This window comes from Onychomys torridus, chromosome 9 (assembly GCF_903995425.1).
Source record: "Onychomys torridus chromosome 9, mOncTor1.1, whole genome shotgun sequence".
NCBI lineage: Eukaryota > Metazoa > Chordata > Mammalia > Rodentia > Cricetidae > Onychomys > Onychomys torridus.
Window position 1 is genome coordinate 44839874 of NC_050451.1, and position 17368 is coordinate 44857241.

Below are 17368 nucleotides of genomic sequence, written 5' to 3' on the forward strand. Positions count from 1 at the left end.
TGTGTGTGTGTGTTTCCCTTCTTTTGATTTTGCTGATCTGAGATTATTTATTCCCTGTGGGTTTTTTTTTTGGGGAGTGGGGGTGGGGGGGAGCTGAGGATCGAACCTAGGGTCTTGCACTTGCTAGGCAAGCACTCTATCACTGAGCTAAATCCTCAACCCCTCCCTGTGTTTTTACAGTTATAGTTAACCTCCTTATTTTGGGGTTTTCATTCTGGTACCTTCTATAGGGCTGGGTTTGTAGATAAATATTGATTGAATTTGGCTTTATCATAGATGTATTATTTTTTTCCCACCTGTGGTGTTTAAAAGACAGAAGGACCTGGACAGATGTACTGCAGACTCTAAGGGACCACAGCACAGATGCTAGCCCAGCAAAACTTGTCTTTTAAAGTCTCCATTGAGAAGTCAGGCGTAATTCTAATAGGTCTGCCTTTATAAACTACTTGGTCTTTCCCTTTGCAGCTTTTAATACTCTATGTTCTGTACATTTAGTATTTTGATTATGGTGTGGTGAGGGGACTTTATTTTTTGGTCCAGTCTATTTGGTATTCTCTATGATTCTTACACCTTTATAGGTGTCTCCTTTAGGTTAGGAAATTTTTCTTCTGTGATTTTGTTGAAAATATTTTCTAGGCCTTTGAGCTCTGTTTCTTCTTCTACTATTTCTATTATTCTTATGTTTGGTCTTTTTATAGTATTCCAGATTTCTTGAATATCTTATATCAGGAGATTTTTAGATTTAACATTTTCATTGACCAATGTGTCCATTTTTTTTTTATTGTGTCTTTAATGCCTTAGATTCTCTCTTCTGTCTCTTTTATTCTGTTGATGAAGCTTGCCTCTGTAGTTTTTTTGGTCAAAATTTCTAAATTTTTCATTTCTAGAATTCTCTCAGTTTGGGTTTTCTGTACTGGCTCCATTTCTTTTTTCCAGGTGTGAACAGTTTTATTCATTTCCTTCCACTGTTCTTGTTTTCCTGGATTTCTTTAAGGGATGTATTCATTTCCTCTTTAAGGCCCTCTAACACCTTTACACAGGTTGTTTTAAGGTCTTTTTCTTATGCTTCGGCTGTGTTGGAATACTCAGGGCCTGCTGTGGTAGCAGGGATAGGCTCTAGCAGAGACATTTTGTCCTGGCTGTTATTGATTGTGTTTTTACACTTGCATCTAGGCATCTGGCATTGTGAAGATTATAGGTCTAGGTGCCGATGTCTGGTTTTGTCTTTGTTGGGTGGGTATTTTCTTCCTTGGGTTTTGATTCCTTTCTAGATTTTCAGAGAGTGTGATGTCTGTGTGTTGCCTGGTAGGAAATTTTCTGTGGACCTGATAGGTATGGCCACTGGGGGTTCCAGATAAAATGTGTTTCTGGATATTGGGAACTGACACTTAGGAATGGGGATAGGGTAGGGGTCTTCAGAAGTTCACAGGAGTAGAGGGAGTAGAGCAGAGTGTTCCATCAGGACCTGCTTACTTAGTCTCCTTGGAATGGGAGTAGAGAGTGAAGAAAGGTTACACCAGAAGGTCTGCTATAGAGCTGGGCATGAGACTGGGGAATTGGATCTGGAGGAACAAAAGGAGAGGGAAAGATCTACAGCAGCCTACCTGCTTCGCTGGCAGGAGTTAGGAACTGGGATAAAGCACAAGTCAGGAGAGGGAGCTTAGGAGGGGAAGGTCCATGGGGTCCTCAGCAGATGGGAGCATGGGGTGCAAAGAAAGCCACTGCAGGTGTCCTGCTGCTGAGCTGGGGGTGAGCCTGAGGGATTGGGTCTGGAGGAACACAGGGGGAGGGGAAGGTCTGCAGTCCACCTACTCTATTCCCTGGCTCTTTTCTTATTCTTTAAAAGCTGGAGCCTTCAGTGAGTGGTGTTTTGCACTCAAGGTGCCTTTCTGTTGTCCTAGAAGAAAGTATGCAGTTTTGTTTGTTTGTTTGTTTGTTTGTTTTTGGGGGTTTTTTTTAATGCCAAATGCCGTTTACTGAAGGAGGGAGGATGTCTTAAATACAGGCTTACAGCACAATGGGAGAACCCCAGAGGGCAGAAGTTTGCTTCTAATGTTTTACAATCTTATATCTAAGCTGTTAATGTCCAATATGCAGGACACACAGACAAGGAGCTTCCCTTAAGCATTCAGGAGGGTGGAATCTCGCAGGAAATTAGCATAGGAAGGATATCAAGGTCAGCAAGCAAGGCAACAGTTACCCCAAAGGGGGGGGGGGGAAGGGGCAGGGCCCTACAGGTACCCCCCTTTTACTAAAAAATGAGCTTCTGACTTAGGTTGTGTGGGACTCAGCAGGTCACCTTACCCATCATGGAGACACCTGTCTAGGCCACACAACCTAGTCAGTTGGTGAGCACCCCCCCCAGGCATTCCCCATCTCTGAATATTCATTATCATACAAGCTCAATCTTGTGAGAGCTGCAGAGTTAACTGTTGCCAAAGATCTCTAAGTTACTCTGGGCTTCCAAATCTGTGTGTTTGACACAGAAAAGACCAACAGAAGTCTTAACCCACCCATAGCCCGTAGGCTAAAGGCAACTGAGCCATTCCCTTCCTTAATGAGCCTTACTGCAAATTGGAGTCCTTGTAAGATGGTATATCAAAAGCAAATGGAACTTGAGTTTGAGCCAATCGAAATATATATAACTATTGATTTAAATTTGTCATGCCCAATAGAATGAAAGATTAATTAACTGTGGTAGCTACTTTGCTGCCAGGGTCTCCACTGTGCTAGCTGTAGTAACCAGTTACGAAATGGCAATCCCAGAAACAGTAGTAGCAGTGGTCATCACTGTTATAGCAGCAACAATGGCAGTAGTGATGTCAAATTCTCTTCTGGAGCGTGTGGACATCCACTGGTATGGACACAACTCCAGGAACACAAACCGCCGAGGCCAACTTTTTTTTTTTTTTTTTTTTAATCCAGTACGACTTAAGCTGGCAGCTCTGCAAAAGAACAACTAAGAACCATAAAGAAAAAACAGGCAGCTCACAAGGAGCAGAACTAATGGTCTCATAATGGCTACATTCAGGCTTACAAATTTTAAGGTATCTTCAAAGGGGGCTAACTGAATTTCAGGAGGCAAAAAAATGTTGCACAGAGCCACTCCTGAGAAGTAGGTACTACTCCAGCATGAATAGGATTGTGAGAATGAAAATGCTTAGCTGGCATGCTACTGTTAATAAATGGAGGTCAGTGATCTTCAGTGTTACCCTTAATCTCCAAGGTGTCTGGGTGACACGTTCTCATACTTGAAAAAGTAGTTGCCATACATTACTTCATGGCTGCAGTTCCTAGGCTTACGTTAATGCTTGCCAAAGCTGGCCCATATTGGGCTTTCAATCCCCATTGGCATCGGAAGGGGAGAGTTTTTCATGAAGGCCCAATAGATCTCTGCCATGTTGGGTTTCAGCTGCAGCCACAGGGTGCACACAGTGCTCAGAAACCCAGAGAGGAATCTCATTGTCCTGAGAAAAGACATAAGCAGAACCCCGGGTCCACACCAACACCAGATTGGGTCCCCTCTAAGTGTCAGTAGAAAGATCCTTCTATCACTCCAGAGAGTAATATAGATATACAACAGGAGCCCTCCAGTGCTTATGTGCAGTGGATACTCCAGCAGAATGCACTGATAAAAAATCTGAAATATATAAAACAAGGGAAAGAATAGAATGTGGAATGGAATGAAGAGCCCCTAGTTTCCCCTTTTTGCTTTAGCAAAATGTTTGTTTGTTTGTTTGTTTGTTTGTTTGTTTGTTTTGCCGGAGCTGAGGACTGAACCCAGGGCCTTGCGCTTGCTAGGCAAGCGCTCTACTACTGAGGTAAATCCCTAACCCCTGGTTTTTTTAATAGTTCAAATGTGGTTTTGGTTTTTTGAGACAGAGTTTCTCTGTGTAGTTTTGGTGCCTGTACTGGAACTCGCTCTGTAGACCAGGCTGGCCTCAAACTCACAGAGATCTGCCTGGCTCTGCCTCCCAGTGCTGGGATTAAAGGCGTGTGCCACCACCGCCTGGCACAGTTTCTTTTTTATTGTACCTATGTCTTTAATCATTACAGCCTGTTTCATCATTAATGGCAACTTTAAATTTGCCTCTACTCCTTGCCTCACCAAGCTGCACATTTGTCACAGCCTTCTCTCAGAATAGATGTGAATAAGAAGTATGCAGGACACAGTTAAATGCAGTGTTGTTTTGAAATTCATCCACCAAAAGAATTACTTCATTGCTTTAGGTACAACCTTACTCCAGTTTTCAGGACATAGGCAGTATATAACCAGATTCTTTGCCAGAAGAAATTGGCTACAGCCTAGTTCACAATAGAATCTTTTTTCACCCTCTGAAACCTTGTGAGCTCAGTCTTTATTATCTGTCTTTCTGTCAACATTCTGGTCTTCCACACTCCCACCAGAATAACCCATTAACATTATAGGGCTTCTCTAGCACTAAGATTCAAAGTCTTCCTTATTCTTCCCACAAGCCAGTTCCAAAAGCCTGTGAAGCACAAGGGTCAAATTTGTCATAACAGCATTCCTAATTCTCTAGCTAGTTTTCTGTGTTAGTTACTTTTTATATTTCTTTTTCAAAAATATTTGGCAAAAACAATTTAAGGAAAAGGTTTATTTTAGCTCAGAGGGTACAATGCATCATAGAAGGCAAGACATGATGGCCAGAATACGAAGCAGCTGGTTATTTTGCATCTAAAGTAGAAAGAAATGGATGCTTGGTGCTATACTCACTTTCCTTTTTTTTTTTTTTTTTTTTCTGAGACAGGGTTTATTTGTGTAGCTTATGTGCCTTTTCCTGGAACTCACTTGGTAGCCCAGGCTGGCCTCGAACTCACAGAGATCTGCCTTCCTCTGCCTCCCGAGTGCTGGGATTAAAGGCGTGTGCCACCACCACCCGGCTCTATTGTGTATTTTCAAAGGTTTATTTTATTTTTATATGTCTGCTTGGGGGAATATGACAGAAATATGATTAGACTTCAATAAAAGTCACTTGTATATTTTATTTAATATCATTGATAAGGTTCAAAGAGACAGGCAGTACTTGGATGCTTTGCCACTGGATACTCACTCCTGACAGGATCTTTGTTGTTTTTGCCAGTGCGCCACAATTTTTGTCTGGAAATAGTCGTGTCCATCCTCCTGTGTTGTCTCCTCTCACCTATTCAGTGATGGGGTTATATCTTCAAAATATTCTTCAGGCTAGTCAATCCAAAGTGCTTGCTTATAGAGAATCTTAATTTCAGGTTCCTTCCTGTACTTGTGCCACAGCCTGTGTGGCTGGTACTGCCTTTGCTTTCTCCCTGCTCCTCCCACATTGTACCAGCTCCTGGTCACATCTTCCTAACTCACTTAGTATTTTTTTTAACCTCCCTGTTCCCACAGCACCTGGCAACTCAGACCTAGTGTTGGCAGCATAATAAATACTTGCATTTGCCATTTGGTCACCACTTTGAACTCTGATCACTTTTTTTTCCTAAGAAAGAATTTTTGTGTGTGTGTGTGAATATTCTGCCTACATGTATATCTGTGCATCACATGCATGCCTCATACCCTTGGAAGCCAATCTGATCCCCTAGAACTGGAGTTACAAATGGTTGTGTGTGGAGATGCAATATTATGAAAATATCTCTAACATTCTAAGAGATGGAACTTTTGCTAGACCTCAGAGCTAAAGTTAATAATACATTTTGAGGTCCCTTAAGACTTAAGACTGCTAGCCTATTGTGTACTCAAACTTTGCTTAACCTGCCTTTAAGAAAACAGTGTAGAGGCTGGAGAACTGGCTTAGTGGTTAAGAGCAATGACTTCTCTTCCAGAGGATCCAGGTTCAATTCCTACCACCCACATGGCAGCTCACAACTGTTTCTAACTCCAGTTCCAGGAGATCCGACACCTTCACACAGATGTGTGTGTGTGTGTGTGTGTGTGTGTGTCTGTGTGTATACATATATATATACATAGCTATAATCTTGTTATGTTCCCTTCCATTCCCCTGACCCAGATAATGCATGTGTATCATTTGCTGAAAGCAGCAAACACAGAAGTTGAAAGCAGCCTTCCAAAATCTACCATAAAAGTTGAAAACAGCCAGGTGCTGGTGGCTCATGCCTTTTAACCTTAGTACTTGGGAGGCAGAAGCAGGCTGTCTCTGGGAGTTCAAGGCCAGCCTGGTCTACAAAGCAAATTCCAGAAACAGCCAGAGCTGTTACACAGAGTAACCCTGTCTCGGAAAAAAAAAAAAAAATTGAAAACAACTGTGGTGATATATTGTATACCCTAATAGAATTTGCCTGAAGACTAGAGAACAGAACAAGCCACTAGATTAAACATAGATGCCAGGCGGTAGTGGCACACACCTTTAATCCCAGTATTTGTATCACTTCAAACAACATTTATGAATATTGGTTATACATACCATTGGAAATACACATACCATAAACAATGATGTTTGTTATTTGGGAAAGTTCAGATCAATGAGAGCCTGTGACTTGGCCCTTGTGAGACTGTTAGAGATCTTTGTAAAGGATCCCATTCTTTCCCCTTGTGATGCTTTCTGTGCTGTTGAGTACATACAGACACAGATACAGATGCAGGCGCATGTTCAGAAGACACAGGGAGCATGAAGTAGAGAATTCAAATCTGGACTCGCTCTTGGTTAAATGGCTCCAAGGGGAAGAAGTGCTTTTCTTTCTTTCTTCAATGTGACACTGGTACATTACTGATACTTGGAGTTAGTCACTAGTGTATATAATCCTTGCAGTTGTGAACTGCCTTTTAGGTGCAGAAATTTGAACCCTGGTCTTCTGGAAGAATATCCAGTTATCTCAGCCATCTCTCCAGCCCTTTCTGATCATTATATTTTTAATCAATTCTATTTTAAATTTTTCAGTGGTTATTACTTTCAATTTTGCTATTAATTCTACTGTTGTTATCCATTTGGGGAATTACTTTAGATGATTATGTAAGTCTAAGACCACAGACGACTACTTTGTTTTAAATTTTCTATGTGGAGGTAGGCCAGCTTCCTCACCAAGACCTTAGATTTCTTTTACCCAATTCTTAGTCTTATCTTTTTATAGTCTTTGTAGTGTATATTAGGTAGTTTAAATGGCCCATTGTTCAGTTTCTGCCATATAGCTATACTTGGCTCCACATTCAGTTCCAGGACTTAAAGCCTTTGTTCAGTACATAAGTATATATTAACTAATCAAAAAATACTAAATATATATGAAAATATTCTTAAATTTGTATTAAAATATTCTCAGTTGTCTTGCCTCTTATACTTATTCTATTCTGTACCTCCTTGTATAGTTTTTTAATGTATATGTAAATAAATACACATATATTATCTTTTTTAATATAGAATACAACATACCATATACACCCCTTAGCATAATTTGGAGATCCTTTTATAGTGTTAGAAATAGTTGAACTAATTATTCCTATATAAATAAGAACTTTTACTGTCATTAACTCTCTCTGTTCCACATGCACCAAAGTACACGCTTCCCTAACTATTGCTGTGTACTTTGACTTTGCCTAGGCAGATTGCCTTTTAACTTATAAATAAGACCTAGATACAGAGTAGATATTAGCTGTATTACTTTTGTAGTATTCATATGTATTGACCTGATTTTGGTGAACTCTCCTGGGATTCTAAGATCCAACTAAGTTCACAAAAACACTGAAGATTTCAGATAAAATAGTTATAAGCACATAATGTGACTTTAGAACTTCACATAAACTTGAGTTTCACCTATAGAGAATGTTTCTCCAGTTAGACAAAGTATTTGCAGTTCTTGTTGCTAAAGAGCTCATAGTGGAGGCAGTGTCATTCAGTGGTATAGCATTTGCCTAATGTGTGTGACAGCCACGTTCTGCCCCTGGCAAAACACACACACACACACACACACACACACACACACACACACACACACACATGATCCAGTTGTTTTGTTTGGGACTTGGGGTTTAGACTTTCATTAGACCTAGTTACTTTAAAAACTCACTGTTACAAGACAGGTTTGTTTTTGTTTCTGTTTGTTGTTTGTTTGCTTGCTTGCTTGCTTGCTTGTTTATTTTTAGGAAATTACAGTTGCTCACATTTTATGGTTCTTTCCTAGGTCATGTTTTAATAATGTGCTTTAAATGTGGATTCTTGCCAGGTTGTCCAGAGCTAGTCTTTGTAAGCCATGTAATACATCCTTGCCACTTCTATGTGCGGAAATATTCACAAATAAAAGATGCAGCAGTATTGGAGAAGAAGATAAAGCAAGTTTGCAATAAGAGCTTGCACCTTGATCCTTCAGACATTTTGGAGCTAGGTAAAGATTCCTCCAAATTATACTATGAAGTTTGTTTAAATACTGTAATATTTGACCGACCTACATAGACTTGCTAAAAGATTTTTTTAATATTCACATAAAAGTTTTAGAATTATTTAACATAAATTATTTAGGTAAGTTAGCTAAATATTAAAATCAAATCTGGCTCCTCTCCCTCTCTCCTCTCCGTCTTTTCCTCTCTCTCTCTCTCCTCTTCCTCTCTCCTCTAAAAAAAGAAAAAAAAAAAAAAAACAAATCTGAACACATGTTTAGAGTATAACAGCTCCATTACAAAGTGAGTTGCTTTTTTTTTTTTTGTCGGAGCTGAGGACCAAACTCAGGGCCTTGCACTTGCTAGGCAAGCACTCCACCACTGAGCTACATCCCCAACCCTGTGAGTTGCTTTTTAAATTACAGATCTATGACAGTTTCTCTAGACCTCTTCAGAATGAAGACTGTAAAGAGAATGGGTTCCAGCTTACCTTGTTTCTCCTACCTCACTGTGGCTTTTGCTAGACTTGCAGCCTCTCTCTGTTCTGTTGGGATAGACAAGAAGTTAACCCTTTCCTGCCTACCATCCAGACCATAGCCAATGTTCTGTAACGAGACAGGTTAACAAGAGAGAAGAAGAAATATAGTAATGTTCATAGGAGCTACAAACAGGCTAGAGGGTTGAAGTTTAATCACTTCTTAGAGAAGAGAGAACCAAGGTGAAAGAGAAGGAAGCCAGAGCCAGGAGTAAATTATTGCAAATGCATGCAAATAAAGCCCTTCAGGAAATCTCTGAGAGCTGACCTCAGAACAGATGAAAAGCCTATCTATGCTATTTGATGACTTTTTGTGTCTTCTTTTTTCTGATGATTAATCTTTTCTGGCTTTCTGAACATTGCTAGAGAGTTTAAGACAATCTTAGTATTTTGGAAGTTCTCTTAGATAAAAAAACTTTGTGAGGCAGACCTTATTTTTGCTTGAGGGAAAACCCAGGGAAGGTTAGAGAGGCCTTGGTCCTGGCAGTTTGTTTTGCTTTGTCTGTTAAAATTACATATTTCACACCATTTTCTGAGACTCATACCTCAGTTTCTTAAAGTAAAAGAACCAACTCCATGTCGGGTGTAGTGGGGAACACCTTCAATCCCAACACTCAGGAGGTAGAAGCAGGCAGATCTCTGTGAGAGTTCAAGACCAGCCTGGTCTACATAGTGAGTTCCAGAATAGCTAGAGCTACATAGTGAGACCCTTTCTCCAAAAAAGAGAAAAAAAAAACAAAAAACAAAAAACACCGCAGGGCAGTGGTTGTGCCTGTCTTTAATCCCAGCACTCGGGAGGCAGAGGCTAGCAGATCTCTGTGAGTTTGAGGCTAGCCTGGTCTACAAAGTGAGTTCCAGGACAACCAGGCCTATGCAGAGAAATCCTGTCTCAAAAAAACTGAAAGAAAGAAAAAAATGGAGGGAGGGAAGGAGAGAGAGAAACAACTCCATAGGATTATTGTCTAGATCAAGTGGATTCAAACACAAAAGGATGAGAACATTGATAGCTCATAGGATACATTCATTTTCAGGCCTCTTTCTTAATTGTTTTTCGTGGACGGTAGTTTGAACTAAGTCCTTAGTTTACCCTCCCCCTCTCTGAATCACACTGCTAATGAGTTAATTAATTTTAGAATTTCACATTCATTGTATCTTAATTCTAACTTGCTTTTAACGAGAGAAAGTAAGTGTATCATGTAAGTCAATATATTCATAGGTGTATGTTTGAGGAAATAGTGAGCTAGTGATTTGTGAAAGGCCTTCCTTTAGCTTTTTGATGGCAAGACAATCTCTTTTGACTCTGCTAATATAGTTTGTAAAGCATAGCTCCTCACTGAACAACAACTTGTACTTTGTGTTTTTAGCCCCTCAATTAGCCTATGAGTTTCTGTAGAAAAGAAATTGCCACAGTACCTTTTATTCTCATAGCACTTGGCAGTACTGTATGATTTAATAAATCAATGAATTAAGACTTCTCAGTTGGAAAACTAAGACACATGTTTGTAAGTTAGAGCTTTACTTGATGTCTTTTTTCATAAATGCTAATGATTTGTCTCCTATTATTTAGGTGCAAGAATATTTGTCAACAGTATTGAGAACAGAATGTGGTGTCGAGGAATTATCACTGAAATAATTCCAACAAAAACTAAAAATATTAAAAAACCATGTAGTCCAACCAAATTTTCAGTCTGTGAAATTTCACTAATACAGATATTCATGGTAGATTTTGGAAATTCTGAAGTCCTGATCATCACAGGGTATGAATCTTTGTGATTATTTTATGTTCGTGGCCTGCATAGAAACATTTATGGGAAAGAGGATTAAAGGAAAGAAGGAAGTTAGTAGCAGTAAAAAAACTTACCATCGTTCACTTCCAAGGCCTCTGTTTTATTATTTTGCTGTATATTTGTCTTACAAATTTTGTCCTTTATCAGTATTATTAGAAAAGGAACTTGAAAAAGAGCTTTTTATGTGTTCTAGATGCTTACCTTATGTTGTCTCAGAGCAGGGGATAATATACTGATTCTTCTAAATAAAGTATTAATAGTTAGCTATAAGCAATTAGCTAAATTTTTTATATTACTACTATAAATTCATTAAGGAATGTTTAAGAGTCATGCTGTCTAACTTACTGTAGGTATTCAAAACTCTTTTCCTAGGTCTTAGGGAAGAAATTGAAATGGTTTTATAGTGAGAACCACTACTATCTGTAGCATGGTTACTTTATTTAATGCTCACAGTTTTATAAATATGAATACATGTATATACATGTATATGAGAAGATGGCTCATTATTCTCTTTAAGTTTAAATTGAATAAATTCAAATAAAGGTAGTCAAGATCTAATTCTATGTAATAAAATAGTTTCTGTTTAATAATTAAATAAGTAATGATAAAATTATTAATAAAAAGTATTGCTTTAGAATATAAATTCTGCAAGATTTCATTTCAGGTAGTTATCCTTAGAAGTACATACCTTGTAAAAGAGAAAAGATGTTCAAAGATTGAATATTTTTTATTTATCTTTCCTTTTTTTTTTTCTTGGTTTTTTTTTTTTTTGGAGACAGGGTTTCTCTGTGTAGTTTTGGTGGCTGGCCTCGATCTTACTATGTAGATCAGGCTGGCCTGGAACTCACAGAGATCCACCTGCCTCTGCCTCCCAAGTGCTGGAATTAAAGGTGGGCACAACCACCACCTGGCTATTTATCTTTCTTGAGACAGGGTCTTACTACATAGCATGAACTGGCCTGGAACTCACTGTATAGACCTTGGTTGGCCTCAAACCAGCAGAGATTCATCTGCCTCTCCTTCCACCTCCTGTGGACTGAGATTAAAAGTGTGTAGGACCGAACTGTGCCCAGTGAAACATTATTCTCAATATTACTTCTTCCCAGAGTTGGTGATACACATATGGGACCAGAGCATGTTGGTGAACAACATATTACTCTAAGTGACTTCTGTCTGCTTCTGCGGAAGTCTGAACCATATAGTGAAGAACTGCTGAAAGACGTCCCACCTTTAGCACACCTGTGCTCCTTGAAAGACATCGTTCCATACAATTCAGTAAGTGGAATGGAAGGTGATTCTCCTGACACAGCTGTTGGAGTTTGAGTTGTGTTGCTGAGCTAGCCTGAAAGAACCAGTTAATCTTGACAAACACATTCTGCTTATGAACTATTAGTGTTATAATCCTCAGCTTCCATAGCTGAAAATATTTTAATAAAAATTTCAGTTCAAGAAAGTTCATGTGAACATAATGAAATATTCAAGTTAAACACTACATTTTAGAGTCAATTTTATAGAAAGAAATCGGTTAGGAAATGAGACACTGTATATTTCTAGACATTTCCCCTTCTTTCTCTGTATTTTATTTATGACACATATTGCATTCTGTTTGGAATTATTTATGAATCTTTTCCCCCAAGAAATGCTAGGATATTGGAATTGTATATAAAAGTATCTGTGTGGCAGTTCTTCTATTATGAGGTCTATGAAAGCAGAAGTCTTTGCTCATCATTGTATTCCCAATGCATAGCAGCTCCTCTTCTACTGCATAGTGGGTATTCAACAGTGGTTAGCAGAGTAAATGAATGAATGATTTTTGGTTTTTCAAGATAGGGCTTTTTGCTGTAGCCCTGGCCATCTTAGAATTCACTTTGTATCCCAGGCTAGCGTTAAATTCAGCAATCCTCCTGTCTCTGCCTCCCAAGTGCTAGGATTAAAGGCATACATCACCACAGCCCAGCTTTGATTTTTTTTTTTTTTTTAAGTAAAATGAGGCTAGAAAGATGACTTAGTAGTTAAAAGCACCTGCAGAGGACCAGAGTTCAGTTTCTAGCAACACATCAGACAACTGTTTTGTTGTTGTTATTTTCTGGTTTTGTTTGTTTTGTTTTGTTTTGTTTTGTTTGAGATAGGATTTCATGTGGCCCAGACTGGCCTCAAACTCCTACATAACCAGGATGCCCTTAAAATTCCAGTCTTCTTGCCTCTACCTTCTGAGTGCTAAGATTATAGAGCTGTCCTAGTTTGATCCCTGTTGCTGTAGTAAAACACTGGCCAAAAGCAACTTGGGGCAGAAAGGGTTTATTTGACTTGTACTTCCGGCTTGGAACCATGGAGGATGGCCATGCTGTTTGCTTACTGGCTTGCTTGCAGGCTCATAATTAGCTAACTCTATTAAATAGCCCAAGACCACCTGTCTGGAGATGGTGCTTCCCACAGTGGGTGGGCCCTCCTGCATTAATTAGAAATCAAGACAGTCTTTAAAAGACATGTCCTCAGACCATCTGATTAGGTAACCTGACCTGAAGTGTCTCCTCTCTTATGACTCTAAGGTATATCAAGTTGAAAAGACTAGTCAAGATGGGTGCATGGCCATACTTAGTTAATGTAGTACTGGGTTCTGTTTGTGCTGGGCAAGTACACTGCCAACTGAGCTGCATCCCCAGTCATCAGGTTTTCTTTCTTTAGTTGAGGAGGTCCCTGCAGGTGTTGTACAGGGAAGGGAACCACTCCAAGAAATAGGAATGAAAACCTGGTGCAGACTGACTTAGTCACCCTGGATCAAATTTAAGGGAGTCTAATGTCAGTTGTTTTATTCCCAAAGTGTTTAAGCCCAGTATAGTTTGGAAAAAAAGTTTCCTGGGGTAATACAATCCCCATTGCACAAGGAAGCATAATTACATTGAAACTCATCTCAGGGTACAGGTCATTTCCTCCAAGAAGATGGGTTCTAGAGAAAGGCTACCTGTACCACCTTAAGGGCCTAAAGGTCTGGTCTGGTCTCCATCATACAGATAGTGCAGAGGTCATGTGGGCTATTAGCCACCTCTGGTCCTCATTGTGGGAGTTTGGGGAGCCCCTGGCTATAAGGGCCATTTAGATTACCAGCCACCTCCAGTCCTGGCTGTAGGAGCTTGATATGGCCTGGCCCTACAGAAAACACAGATCACCAGAGAGTTAGTCATTTCTAGTTCTCAGCTTTCTGGATGGAAGAACAGGTTTTTCATCTTTCCCATTGGAAAGACAATCCTGTGTGCTTAACATTATATTTATGAATATTTTGCCTCCATGTATATAAGTGTGTGCCTGGTGCCTATGAAGGCACCAGATTCCCCTGGAACTAGAGTTACTGATGGTTATGACCCACCAGGTGGGTGCTGGGAATCAAACCCCAGTTGCAAGAGCAGCAAGTACTCCAAACCACTAAGCCATTTCTCCAATCCCCCAGTTTTCATTACTATTCTAAAGTGACTTTGAAACTTAAAACCATCTTGAGGTTGTATCTGTAGATCATAGTATACCTACATTGTACTTATACAGACTGCTTTTGGTTTACAGCCTCAGCTGTTTCCTAAATGCTTATGATTGGCTCAGTGCCTTTACTTAAAGTTGCAGGTGGGCTGGTACAAAGCTACATCCAACAATAACATTAGATCTAACTGTAATTACTAACTACTTTGGAATTTATTTTCTCCCATAGAGTGAAGGCTGGGGAAAGGAAGCTAAAGTAGAATTTTTGAAAATGGTAAATAACAAGGCTGTTTTAATGAAAGTTTTTGGAGAAGAAGATGATGTGCTTATTGTAGATTTGCAGAAACCACCAACAAATAAAATCAGCAGTGATATGCCTGTGTCTCTCAGAGATGCATTGGTTTTTATGGAACTAGCAAGGTAAGTAACTTGTTAAAACTTAAATATTCTTCAAGATTGAAGTTGTATGGGCTTGAGAGATGGCCCAGCAGTTAGGAGCACCAGCTGCTCTTATAGACTACACAGTTTGGTTCCTAGCACCCACAGGCAGCTCACAATTAACTGTACCTCCAGTTCCAGTGCCGTCTCCTACTCTCCTTAGACAACACATTCGTGTGCAGTACACATACATACCTGCAGGCAGAATGAATACTCAGAAACATAAAAGTAGTAAATGTTTTTAAGATTATAGCTATAAATAGGAAAGAAAGGTTTTAAAAATAAGGGAATCTGGCCTAAGCATGTACCTCACTTGTTAGAGTGTCTGCCTAGCATGCACAAAGCACCCTATGAACAAGGCATGGGGGCACATTCTGATAACCCTAGTACTCAGGAGGGAAAGGCAGGAAGATCAGAAACATAAGGTCATCCTTAGCTACATAGCAAGTTCAAAGCCAGGATTGGCTACAATGAGCCTCTGTCTCAAATAGTGATGATGATAAAAATCATAGGCTCATGCTGGAGAGATGGCTCAGTGGTTAAGAGTATATGCTGTTTTACAGAGGATCTGGTGCAGTTCCCGACACTCAGATGATGGCACATAACTATCTGTAACAACAGTTCCAGGGGATCTGATTCGTTCTTCTGGTCTCTGAGAGAAACCAGGCATGCATGTGGTATATACACATGCTTACAGATAAAATATACACATAAAATAAGTCTAAAAAATTTATTGTGGGCTCTAAAGTGAACTTTAGTGGTTTCAAAACATTGCTATCATGTTATCTAAGTATAGTTATTCGTGAAAATTGCACTTAGTTTGGTTTAAGAAATTAGAGAAATTGAAGCAACTTAATTAACATAGAGATTGAGGAAGTGGCTCAGTAGGTAAAAGTACTTGCCATACCAATTTGAGGGACAGAGTTCTAATCCCCAGACCCACATAAAACACCTCTACACACAACACAAGCATGGAATCTTCTATGGAGAGATGGGAGGAAGGGAGGGAGGGAGGGAGGGAGGCAGGCAGGCAGGCAGGCAGGCAGAGGCAGGAGAAGCCCTGGAAGCTCATGAGCCAGTTATGAGCTAGCCCATCCTATACAGCAGAATGGAGATGTCATGTCAAACAAGCTGGAAAGCTCAGACCTATATCTGAAGTTGTTCTCTGCGCTCCACATGTATACCGTGAACACCCTCATTTTTACATGTACCTTACATGCACACAAATAGAGTAAATAAAAATAGAAAATATGTATAGATACTAAACATATTTTGAGTTTTGTTAACTTCATAAGAAGCTATTAGAGTTCCAAAAATTGTAATTTAGTTGTTCCTGACTTAAATTATTTATTTAGCCTTTGGGATGGGTTCATGACCACTAATCTATACTTAATGTCTGGATCTAACACAAATACTTAGCATTTCCTTTTTCTGTTTGTTTCACATAAGCCAAAATTAAGGTGACAAGTAACTATGGAGACAGCAGAAGATTCTAACTCTCTATCCTGTGGGACTAGGTAACTCCAGAAATGGCCCACATAACTTTCCTTTAGAAAAATAGAGATATAGAAACTGGAAAAGGCCACAGAGATTCAGCTATCCACACTTGAGCACCACCACAGTCCACAGCAATCAGTGAAATGCTTTTGACAAGTTCCAGCTCCAAAATGCCCATACAAATCTGAGGCTTTTTAATGGAGCTCCTATTCATCCTGAGTAAGTGGAAACCATGCCAAGAAATATGTTAGAAGAGAGACATTGAAAATGGTATGCTTTTGGTAAATAAGTCAGTGTTGGTGCAAGCTAAAAAGCTTTATCAGAATGGCTTTGCTTATTATGCTCTTAATTAGGTTTAGGTCACAATCAAGAAGTCACAGTGAAAAAAATACAACTTTATGCTATCATCCACCCATTCTGCCTGAAGAGATGACAGAAGTTTCAGTCATGGTTTGCCATATAAATAGCCCTACTGACTTTTACCTTCAGTTGGTAAGTATATGTTCTTTTCAGAGTTTGGGGGTTTTTTGTTTGTTTGTTTGTTTGTTTCTTTTCCAGAGCTGTATACTTGCTAGACAAGTGCTATACCACTGAGCTAAATCCTCAACCCTTAGGATTTTAAAATAGAAATATTTAACAGGATTGAATAAAAATTAATTAAATCTCATAGTAATATCTGGACTTTTGGCTCTTACAATCTTCCTGCTCCCACTTCCACAATAGTCCCTGAGCTTTTAGTATAGGGATTGTGTTGTAGGTATGTTATCATTTGAAATGATGTTTAGAAAAACCACACACACACACACACACACACACACACACACACACACACACACACACAAACACCCTTGAATGAAGTAGTTATACCACTTGGGGTGAAAATACTCCCTAAGAGGCATAAATTATCCTAACAAAGACTCCAATGCCAGGCTGGGGAAACGCCCTTAGAGTTGTTGGTCAGGACTATAGGAAGACCTGTCTCAAAAAAAAAAAAAAAAAAAAAGCATTAGGGTTTGTGAATTTACTGCATTCTTAAATAAGATAGGTTTCTTTTATTAAAGTAGGCTATTTTGTATAGGCTGAAAGTATTGTTTCTAAAGTTTCTATACTTTCCTTTCTCCTAGTCAAGAGTATTTAATTAGTTATCCAAATGCCAGTTATTACACTTGATCTTAGCCAAAAGGCCGAGAAGCGATAAATGCCAGTTATTAATGTTAAGAAAATTTGTTGGGCTGGAGAGATGGCTCAGAGGTTAAGAGCACCAACTGCTCTACCAGAGGTCCTGAGTTCAACTCCCAGCACCCACATGGTGGCTCACAACCT

General features: G+C 39.4%; 1 protein-coding gene and 1 pseudogene across 1 annotated transcript in view; one reads left to right on the plus strand and one right to left on the minus strand.

Annotated features, from left to right (window-relative positions):
- Rnf17 (ring finger protein 17) overlaps window positions 1-17368 on the plus strand; it is a 112973-nt gene that overhangs the window by 41110 nt on the left and 54495 nt on the right. Inside the window, exons 11-15 of the mRNA XM_036198506.1 lie at window positions 8170-8328; window positions 10423-10612; window positions 11749-11917; window positions 14340-14530; window positions 16399-16537. Coding sequence (XP_036054399.1) covers window positions 8170-8328; window positions 10423-10612; window positions 11749-11917; window positions 14340-14530; window positions 16399-16537 — 848 coding nt within the window. The remainder of the gene's footprint in view (window positions 1-8169; window positions 8329-10422; window positions 10613-11748; window positions 11918-14339; window positions 14531-16398; window positions 16538-17368) is intronic.
- On the minus strand, window positions 17126-17241 carry LOC118591699 (annotated as a pseudogene).